We start from the raw sequence: 11,750 nt of genomic DNA, 5'->3' as shown, positions 1-11,750 counted from the left end.
AGTAATGACTATTCTCTCAAAGTTCCAAGTTTGTGGTGATTTGTGATTTCCATTTGAGGCATCCACACTATTGGTGCTAGGCTCTAAAACTCCAAGGAATCAACAACAACTACAAGGTAAGTATTTCTACTAGCTTTATTTGATTCAAGTTCCCCATGCCATGCTAGTTAGGATATGAACCTTGGAAAAATAACTATTTGCATGTATCTTAGAAAAAAATAGATCCGAGGTTTATTAGGGTTGCATGTACATTTAGGAAGTGTTAGAATGCTCAAAACCCATCAGTCCGGAATGTTGTCTTCTGGACATCCTCCTCCCGCACCCTCACCTGATGATAATCAGACCTCAAATCGATCTTGGAAAACCAAGATGCTCCTTGCAACCGATCGAAAAAATCATTGATCCTCGGCAATGGGTAACAGTTCTTGATCGTTAGCTTATTCAACTCACGATAATCAATGCACATCCAGTACGAACCATCCTTCTTCTTGACAAAAAGAATAGGTGCCCCCCATGGCGAACTGCTCGGCCTGATAAACCCCTTCCCGAGTAGCTCCTTGAGCTACGAGGATAACTCCTGCATCTCCGGAGGCGCAAGGCGATAAGGCGCCTTGGCGATAGGCGCAGCTCCCGGAACCAATTCAATACCAAACTCTACCTGCCTCTCTGGAGGCACACCCGGATGCTCCTCTGGAAACACATCCGGAAACTCACACACTATCGGAACTTCATCAACCGACTTCGGTCTCTCTGAATCAACCCTCGCATCCATCACATATGCCACAAATCCCCTACAGCCCTGCTGTAGACTCTGTCTCGCTCTGGCGGCCGAACAAAATGCTGACCCCGTACGTGTACCCTCGCCGTACACTGTAAGAACTCCCCCACTAGGGTCTCGAATCGTCACCAATTGACGCTCGCAGTCTATCACAGCCCCATATCGGCTCAACCAATCCATACCCACTATAACACACACGTCCCCCATCGCGATCGGAATCAAATCTATCGGGAACTCCACACCAAAGATCTCAAGGACACATCCTCGAATCACATTCGAAGCATACACTACTCGCTCATCAGCTATGGAAACTCGCAGAGGCCGATCCAACGCCTCTCGACGGATACTAATATGCTGACTAAATGCTACGGAAACAAACGGCCGACTCGCACCCAAGTCAAATAATACCAACGCAGGCACAGAACTTACAAGAAAAGTACCTGCGCATATCATCATATAAGCATACAAACTCAACTCAAATAAAAGATGAAAAGAGAATACATACCAGCCACAACATCGGGCACCGCACGGACCTCCTCCACGGTCAACGCCTTGGCCTTCACCGGCCGAACCTCGGTAGTCCTAGCAGCAGGCGCAGATCCCTGCGCTGATCCTTGAAGAAGCTGCGGGCACTTGGCCTTCCGATGGCCGGTCTGGTTGCAATGAAAGCAAACCGAAAATCCTTTGGGGCAATCCCTCGCGATATGCCCCTCCTTCCCACACTTGTAGCAGACCCCAGCCCTACACGACCCCTCGTGACTCTTACCGCACTTCCCACAAGTGCGGCCCTTCGCGACCCCAGATCTCGAATCAGCGGGTCTAGCTCGCTTGGCTGCCGGCTGAGACTGAGCCGGCCGCCGATCCACCCTCTGTGACTCGGCCTCCTCCCTGGCCCGAGTCTCCAACTCAATCTCCCTCTTCCGAGCATTTTCCTGGAGCTCAACAAATGTCCGGTAAGTTGAGTTCGCCACGAACTCCCGGATATCTCTCCTCAGCACACTCAGATAACGGCTCATACGAGCCTGCTCAGAGGACACCTGCTCAGGGCAAAACATCGCCCTCTCATGAAACTTCCTGGTGATCACTGCCACAGAATCGGTACCCTGCTTGAGGGTCAAGAACACCTGAATCAACCGTTCCCTATCCGCCGGGGGAACATACTCCTCTCTGAACATAGCGGTGAACCTCTCCCAGGTCACCTCAGAAATCTCAGCTAAAGTGAAGTTCGCCGTCACGAACTTCCACCAATCCTTCGCTCCTAGGCGTAGCTGGTTCAAGGCGAACCGAACCCTCAAGTGCTCTGGACAAGAACACATATAGAAACATCCCTCGATGTCAGAGATCCACCTCATAGCGGCAATCGGGTCTTGCGTCCCGTCGAACTCTAGTGGCTTCGTGTTTCTGAACTCCCGGAACAACAACGAGTCACCTCCCTGAGGTTTGACAGCAGCAACAACAGCAGCAGCTGCAACTGCAGCAGCCTCAGTCAGCGCTACGTACCGCTCATCAAAAGTCTCAATCAACGTGGTCTTGATGTCCCCAAACATCTCAGGAATCTCAGCCCGGATGGCAGCAGCCACCTCCTCATGAATCAAACGACGGATCTCCTCGTCGCTGACACCACTACTCTCAGGTGTGTGTCGAGTCCCAACCATGATGCCTCTGAAATACAACAAAAATTATCAGAGACTCGATCAAGCATACACATACTCGATGATGCAACCCTACTTGTCCTCCGTTGTCCAAAAGATTCTTACTTGGAATGCCTACTGATCCGGTGTCTTCAGTAGTACGAGCCCAATACTACTGACCTCCTTGGATCTTGGATTACAAGTACTCTATTCTCATGAGCTCCTAACTGCTATCTACTCGCTCTCAAAGCATCTCGGCAGCAGAAATCTCCTAGGCTACTCTAGTCCTAATATGTATACCTAACCTATTCTAGCATGCATAATGAACATAACATATCTCATAACACATAATGTAAGGGTACTTTTGGGGATTCACCGTTCGGGCACTGGCTGATCGTACACACGGCTCTGCTCTGTTTGTCTCAAAACTCTTTTTACTCTTTTCAAAATTTTACTTCATTGTCAAGATTTTCCTCAAATCCTCAGTTTGAGTTCATATACGCCCGAAGATACATCTGAATCCCTCAAACCAAGGCTCTGATACCAACTTGTAACAACGTAAATTTTCAAAACAATTTTTCATTTTTAAAACATAGTTTTACTAAAAAAATAATCTCAAAACATATTGTATCAATTGCTATCATCAAAAACATCTCCCCAGAATCTAAAATATAAACTCCAATGCGTGTGTGTGTGTACGAATCATGTCGGCGCCTTCTCACGCTCATCACTAGTACCTGAAACACATAACACAACAACTATAAGCATAAATGCTTAGTGAGTTCCCCAAAATACCGCATACAACATATACGCCACTCGAGGCTATAATACAAACTTCCGGTCGGTGTGTCTCAGCGGGACCCTCCAGTCCCGTAGCTCGTTGGACCCTCTGGTCCGGTCATATCTCGTTGGGCCCTCCGGCCCGGTCTGTATCGTTGGACCCTTCGGTCCGGTCTATAACATCATACAACATACATATAACACATAGCACATAATCTCATACATAACACATAGGACCCTCTGGTCCACACAATATACCATTCTAGGTAACGTATAGTGAGAAGACTCACCTCGGTGTCTCGGTAAATATCTGACTCGGTAGGAATGTGATCTAGCCTCCGCCTAATCACATAAAGTAAATACTCTCATAAATACAACTGTACTCAACCCTAAAGGTCAACAAGGTCAACGGTCAAACTTTGACCCGACTCGTCGAGTGCATTAGGGCGACTCGGCGAGTCTACACATGTCCACTGACTCTCTTAGTCCCTCTCTTGGCACGTCGAGTACTTCCCCTGACTCGACAAGTTCCACATGCCATGAATCGTGGGGCCACCCCGACTCAACTCGTCGAGTCTCAAGAACAACTCGCCGAGTTCTACTTGAACTCGGTCCCCCTGACTCTCCCTGACTCACCGAGTTATTCCCCAACTCGGCAAGTCCACTCACTGAGTGATTAACGGGCAACCTTCATACTACTCGCCGAGTGCATGTCATGCACAAACTCTATACAACTCCTGAGGTCAGATCTGTTCCATACAATCATAGATCTGGCCTCCCCAAGCATGATAATCACGTAAAGTTCGGACCATGGCACTCATATAACATTTAAATGGTCCAAAATGGTGATTTAGCCCCAAAAATGACATTCCTAGATCATGGCTCCCAAAAAGACTCATAAAGCTCCAAGGGTTAAGGCCTCTGGACCTCTTTGGGTCCAGATCCAGAACACAAACTCGAGAAGGGACCAAATGCTCCACTTAATCAACCTCTAAAAGGGTTAGAAAACCCTAACACTAAGAATCAACACCAAAACTGAAGAAGGTCCGAGAATAATACCTCAATACAATCTTTATGATCTCAAAAACCACCAAAATCGCACCTCCTTCAGCCTACTCTTGCCTTGGTCACTTCCTTCTTGCAAAAACACCCACAAAAGGATCAAGAATGGCCTCTCCTTCCTCGCAAACGCTCTAGATCTCTTAGGGTTTCTCTCTGGGGGTTGGTGGCCGCAAATAACGGCCCTAAGGGCCTTTAAATAGGTCTCAAACCCTGGAAATTAATGTTTCATTAAACAGCGTGGACTCGCCGAGTCCACTCATGAACTCGCCGAGTCTCCTCACAATACTCAAAAATAAGAGAACAAAATATAATACCTGGGAACCCGGATGTTACAATTTTTCAATAAGATGACCATGACGCTTACAATTCTCGTAGTAGGGTCGTTCACCATGTTGTTCACCTCGCGAATCACGTCCTCCTGTATTTGTTGTTCGAACTGCAAAGCTCATCACTTCATGGTGTTCCGGATTAGAAGACTTTGTCATTGATCGGACCTGTTCTTGCTTAGTGATTTGTGAGTACACCTTATTCATATTGGGCAAAGGATCAGTAGCAATAATACTAGAGCGAATGACACTGTAAGAAACATCATCAAGCCCCATAAGGAACTGATGGACCTGTTCATCTTCAACCTTCTTCTCCAATCGTGAGTGCAAGTCACATTTGCAACCATGACAGCTACACATGGGCATTTTATCATAGTCGTTCAGATCATCCCAGATCTTCTTGATTCGACCATAATAAACCATAACACTATCTCCATTTTGTTTACAATTTGACACTTCAGTTTTCAACTGATGCACTTTTGCACCGTTGCAAATGGAAAATCTTTGTTGAATGTCTTCCCAAAGTTCTTTTGTTGTCTCTTTATATGAAATTGTGGAGCGTAGAGTTGGTTCGATGGTGTTGAATATCCATGAAATAATCATGGAGTTTACCGTCCACCAATCTTCTATATCTTCAGTGTCTTCTGCTGGTTGTTTTATGCTCCCGTCTATGAAGCCCTTTTTCTTTTTCGCTCGAAGAGATACACGAATTGCTTTTGCCCATTCTTCAAAATTTGGGCCTTTCAATTGCGTGTGAGTGATCAAGTTACCTGGATTGTCCGTGGAAGTTAAGACAAATGGCGAGATGATTTTCTGCCCTTCATCTGTTTTGGATCCTTCCACCATTGGTAATGGAGTCGTCAATAGAAAACCCTAGATGTATAGTTGCTCTAATACCATGACAAAACAAAACTGAGAAATTGAGAAAAGGTTTTCTTGTATTGATTTCAATAATGAACGAACTTATACAAAAATCATCTAGAGAACAACTATGCAAATTCCTAGAAATCAGGGATTACTAAATCATCTCCTGTGACTAAGGAATAAAATCCTAAAATATGGAAGATATCCTCCATAATAAATGAAAATGATTTTGCCACATGTCAGTCTCTCATAGATTATGCCACATGTCATTTTGTCATAAATTTGAAATATTTATTTTCCACTTGTCATTTACTTCATTTTTTTTATTTTTCAATATATCATTAATTTAGTTTTTATAAATTAAACATACCATAACTACTATATTAATTTCAAATTTCAAATTTCGAATTTCAAATTTTATTTTAAATAAATTTATAGTTTAAACCTTTATTTAACATTTTGTTATAATTAACACGTTTACTACACTGGTATGACAACTAAACAAATAATTTTATTTTATTTTTTCATATTTTCTTCTTGTAATTTTATACTTATTTTAAATTTCAAATTAAAATAATCTTCTTATTTAATTATTCGTATTTAACATTTTATTTTAATCAACTCGTATAATATACGGGTCTCACACCTAGTAACGAATATGACAGCTATACATCAATAAGAAAGAAAACCCAACAAACATAGAAACAAAATCCAACAATAGCTTTTTTGGCTTAAAGCATGGGTGCTGATAAAATATATAAAGGAAGAGGTGTGTGACAGTTCAACCCAGGAGAAATGGGAGCGTTTTACTTTTATTTCTCATTAACATTCTTAGCCATTTCTGCCATCACTAATTACTTCCTCCGCAAATTTCAAAACCTCCCACCAACGCCATGGCTTCCTCCCCTACCCATAATCGGCCACCTCTACCTTCTAAAACGACCGCTCCACAAATCCCTCGCTAAAATCTCAGCAAGATACGGCCCAGTCCAACTCCTGCAAATTGGCTCACGTCGGGTGCTCGTCGTGTCCTCTCCCTCCGCCGCCGAAGAATGTCTCACCAAGAACGATATCATATTCGCCAACCGCCCTCGGCAGCTTCTCGCAGGGAAGTACCTTGGCTACAACTACGACAGCCTCGTCTATGCACCCTATGGTGACCACTGGCGGAACCTCCGCCGTGTCACCACCCTAGAAATCCTTTCATCTCATCGGCTTCGTGAGTTTGAACCCATACGTGCTGATGAAGTACGCCTCATGATACGAAAACTCTATCGTTCTTGGTCTGGGGAGGCGGTTGAAGTGCAAGTCAACGCTATGTTGGTTGACCTGACGCTCAACGCTGTCATGAGGATGGTTTCTGGTAAAAGGTATTACTATGGGAAAGATGACATATTGACGGATGAGGAGAAGGAGAAGGCACATCGGTTTCAGGAGATAGTGGAGGAGGTTTTTTGTGCGATGAGTGTTTCACATATAGGAGATTACTTGCCCATATTGAGGTGGTTAGGAGTAAGCAAACTGGAAAAGCAATTGATAGCTTTGCAAGCAAAGCGAGACTTGTTCATGAAGGAGCTTGTTGAGGAGATAAGATGTAGCATGAAGAATAGTGGCAAGAGGAATATGATTCAAGTGTTGCTATCTTTGCAACAAACGGAACCAGAGTGCTACACCGATGAAATGATTCGTAGCATCATGCTGGTAATGAGAATCGATTTACTTACATGTTGGTATTATACTATTATATTACATCTTAACTCGATATATATTATGTCATCAAACAATCACCTTACTTCGAACATAATTTTATATGATAATTTGAGGGGCCAATAAGTTTATGATTCAAACTTATCTTATCAAATAAGCGAAAAAACCTAAGATTAATTGAGTGAGCTTTAGAATCTGTCTTTGTAAACCCGGCTTCTTAAATAACTTTAATTTGGATTAGGTTTCTTCGTAATTTTATCCATCTTTATTCATTTCATTCGTATTAATTAATCGACCCATATAACTGTTCTCTTTAATATTATTGTTTGTTTTAAACTGGATGTGCTATTTAAGTTTAAGTCATCCATAATATATTAAATTTTATAAACTTCAATAATTGTTCTATCATCTTTTACAATTTATATATTTTTATCAAATTTTCTTATAAATTCATTTAACTCTACGAATTGCAATAGCAAATTACAAATATTACAAAAGCTAATTTATATTGTATACTCCCTCCGTCCCAATATTATTGTCCACAGACAAAAAACACACAGATTAAGAAATCATTAATTACCACTAACTTTATATAATAAAATGATAGTTTTGTCCTTACTTTGCATTTAATGTTTCATTAAATGCTTAGTTGGTTAACTAATAATGAGGGGGTATTTTGGTAAAAATGTTATTTATTTTTAGAAGTGAACTATTATTTTGGGACAAACCAAAAAGGAAAGATGAACTATAATTTTGGGACGGAGGGAGCATTTAAGATTTTTATTTTTAGGAAGACTAATACAACACACTTTCTATTTTTATGAAGTTACGACCATCCCTTGAGTGACATACAACATCTTTCAATAGGGAGTTAACCTATAACCTAATCAACAAGATGAGGACCAAAGGAGTGGTAGTTAGAATCACTTAACCTGGTCAAAAAGATGAGGACCAATGGAGTGGTAGTTAGAATTAATCAGGCACTATAAATCCGATTCCTTTTTGTTTTAAAATATATTTAAATGGGTGTGTGTGAGAGGCCTAAGTAATTCCTTTTTGTTTTAAAATAGATTTAAGTAAAGAAAATCAAAAGATATATTCAAAGAGGTAAACAAGTATTTTTATGTGGGGGAAGACTTTGTTAGAAGCTTTCAAACCAGAATGACAGTTTGTTATAAGTTATGAAACGGTAGGGATCGTCTATGAGATTTTTAAAAACATAGATACTATGGTTGTGTTTGGCGCGCCACAGCTAGCTGATAAGCTAGCTTATTTTTCGAGCTTTTTTATGTTGTCGTATTTGGTAAGCCAAAAAGTAGCTGATAAGCTAGCTTTTTGAAAAGCTACTCAGACTAGCTTTTTAGGAACTTTTTTAAAATTTTCCAAATACATCCCTTAATTAATTATAGAAACACATATTCTTACATGTCCTTTTATGTAATTTTATATATTTCAGCTAGCTTTTCAGCTAGTTTTACCAAACGTTATTTTTTATCAGCTAGCTTTTTATTTAACAGTTAGCTTTTCAGCCATCAGCTAGCTTTTCAGCTAACAGCTAGCTTTTCAGCTAGTCCGCCAAACATAGTCTATATCTCAAGAAACAACATTAACCAGTTGTGAGGTTTTGTCAAAAAGAAAATAATATAATAAATAAATAAACCGACAAATCTAATATATATTATTAAGCCTAACTTCTTAGCTTTACATATGTCATCAATAGGACTTAAAACCGACCAATATGTTAATAGCCAGGGAAAAAAATAGTAACCAATATGTTTGTTTGATTAGTATTATCGTACTACTAATTATGTAATCAACGTATACCATAATAATACAATTTTTTAATTTTAAAATAATATTAAACCGACCAGTTATATATATATATATATATATATATATATATATATATATATATATATATATATATATATATATATATATATATATATATATATATACGTACACTAATTTATAACCCGTGAAAACCATAAGTTATAAAATTAATTAAATTTTCATAATAGAAATTTATAATTATTAATCAATTATTTAAAATAAATCATTTTAAATAAATTATTAATTAAGAGATATATCAAAATTTTAAAGTTATTATAACTTCAATTTTAACAAATAATTAGAAAATATAAATTTGAATTGTGAAATGAATTGTCTAATATATTTACATGACACATGACATAATATTAATGAGGAGTTGTATTAAAGAAACACTTGACAAAAAAGATTAAAACTATTTATTTATTACAATATATATATATATATATATATATATATATATATATATATATATATATATATATATATATATATATATATATATATATATATATAAGTCTAGGTTCTATGGGAAAACAAAAAATCATAAAAATCATAAAAATACAAAAAACAAAAAAAAATACTTAGAGATCACAAAAAAAATTTTGAATTTTTTTTTTTATTAAAAATTGCAACTTTTTCTTAAAACTCACTGAAAAAAAAAACCAATTTTTTTATAAAAAAAAAAAAAGAATTCAAATTTTTTTTCAACGAATTTGTATAGAAAGCTGTGATTTTTTATAAAAAAATTCATAAAAAACTCTTGTATTTAATTGAAGAAACGTACATAGTACATCTCACTATAACACCCACAACGATACATAGAATGAACATAAGGAGTTTGAAGTGGTCAACAAACAATAAACATAGTCAATCATTCTATTCCTAGAAATTAGAAACAAATGTATTTCCTTTGTTTATAATAAAAAATATTTGTTATGTTTATAAATGATTTGTTAATAATAATATTCATTGATTCCATAGTAATTTTCAGAAAAGTCCTAATATTTTGGTTATCGGGTAATTTAAAAAAAAACATAATATTTTGAGCAAACTAACGAAAAATGACAGAATACCAGCTAAATCTACGAAACCGGCCAAAAAGAGTATTTTTTTTGAAGTTTTAGCCGGTATTTTGTGTTTTTTTATAAACAAAATTTAGTTTGAGACTTTTTCATAAATTTGACTAAAATTTTAAGACTTTTCTAAAGATTTCCCTTAAATTTATATTGGTTAGCATAAAAAACTCGAAGATAGTTTTTATGCATCAATTGAAGTTAATTAAGATATATCTTGAAAACTTTTTAAGAATATATATGAATTTAGCGTCAACATTAATTATTAGTTCCGTTTTTGTTTTGTTCGAGTCAAACTACTCTTTATCAATTAACAGTGAACTTTTTACGATTACTCCAATAATAGTTCTTAATACTCATCCATTGACTTAATTTTTTTCATAGACGATACTAGCAGGAGGTACTCATACATCCATATGCACATTGGAGTGGGCAATGTCTCTTTTAGTGAACAATCCAAGTGTTCTAAAGAAGGCACATAATGAGATCAACAGTCATGTCGGACATGATCGTTGTGTTGAGGAATCAGACATGGTTAACCTACCTTATCTTGCATGTATAATAAAGGAGACTTTGCGGATGTACCCAGCTGGACCTCTGCTTCCTCATGAGTCATCAAAGGATTGCATGGTTAGCGGCTATCATGTCCCTCGTGGAACAATGTTATTAGTAAATGCATGGGGAATACAGAATGACCCAAACATTTGGGGAGATCCTGAAACATTTAGGCCAGAGAGGTTTGAAGGGGTAGAAGTCTATGGAGATGGTTTCAAGTTATTGCCATTTGGATTTGGAAGGAGAAGTTGTCCGGGAGAAAACATGGCAATGCGAATGGTTGGATTGGCATTGGGGTCTCTTATCCAGTGCTTCGAATGGGGAAGAACAAGTAAGGCCAAGGTTGACATGAATGGAGGAACTGGAATAGCTTTGGCAAAGACTATACATTTGGTTGCAATGTGCCAACCACGTCCTATAATGTTGAATCTACTATCGCAGTTATGATTATATATCTTCTTATCTGTACGATTGGGCCTAATGATTGAACAGTGAAATTACACACAGGATGTGAACCCTGGCACACAAAAAATATCATTACTGTTTTTATGATTCCTATTCTAAAAGACAATTTATATTTTATATTATTATATTGTAATTGTGATGTACGTGTGTGTGTTTTCTTTGTCTGAAGCTATTTATTATATTAAAAAAATCTTAAAATTTTATTGCTAAGAATGTGATGATCCCTCTCAAAATTCGAGAGTGCACCATAGAAACGTAAATAAAGAGATTCTGTCCATTGTCTCTTCTAAAAAGTAGAACTAACAATTTTAATATTTTAAAAGACCACTAAAATGAATGGCCCATTGTGTTTATTGTCATTTACCAAAAGTAAAACAAGTATGCATTTTAATTGACTATTATTTTTTTTAAATATTATTTATGTCTTGAAAATGACTTGAACCTTCGAATTTAAACACACACAAAAATAAATAAATAAATAAAATAACACCTGATAATGATGATGATAGTCATAATTGATGGGTTTTGGTCCTAAGAACATCCTATGTGCTCATACAAACCCTAATGCTTGGATCTAGGTTTCTCTATTGTACATGCAAGTTATCCAAGACTATAAACCCCTAATTCTAGCATACAAGTAATCATATTAACATAAGAATGGGTTTAAGATGTTACC

At 37.7% G+C, this 11,750-nt stretch overlaps 1 protein-coding gene across 1 annotated transcript; it reads left to right on the top strand.

The window, feature by feature from the left end:
- Nucleotides 1-6,220: 6,220 nt before the first annotated feature.
- On the top strand, nucleotides 6,221-11,250 carry LOC111889130 (cytochrome P450 81Q32). The gene is made up of 2 exons (XM_023885276.3): nucleotides 6,221-7,142; nucleotides 10,439-11,250. Exons 1-2 carry the CDS (start codon nucleotides 6,237-6,239, stop codon nucleotides 11,054-11,056), a joined length of 1,524 nt encoding a protein of 507 aa, XP_023741044.1. The 5' UTR covers nucleotides 6,221-6,236; the 3' UTR covers nucleotides 11,057-11,250.
- The last annotated feature ends 500 nt before the right edge of the window (nucleotides 11,251-11,750 follow it).

The sequence above is a fragment of the Lactuca sativa genome, chromosome 1, assembly GCF_002870075.4.
Source record: "Lactuca sativa cultivar Salinas chromosome 1, Lsat_Salinas_v11, whole genome shotgun sequence".
NCBI lineage: Eukaryota > Viridiplantae > Streptophyta > Magnoliopsida > Asterales > Asteraceae > Lactuca > Lactuca sativa.
This window is presented reverse-complemented; position numbering and strand designations above follow the sequence as displayed.

Coding starts and splice junctions, on each gene's coding strand:
- LOC111889130 (XM_023885276.3), top strand. CDS start 6,237: ATGGGAGCGTTTTACTTTTATTTCTCATTAACATTCTTAGCCATTTCT. Junction 7,143..10,438: donor TGATTCGTAGCATCATGCTG/GTAATGAGAATC, acceptor TTTTTTTCATAG/ACGATACTAGCAGGAGGTAC.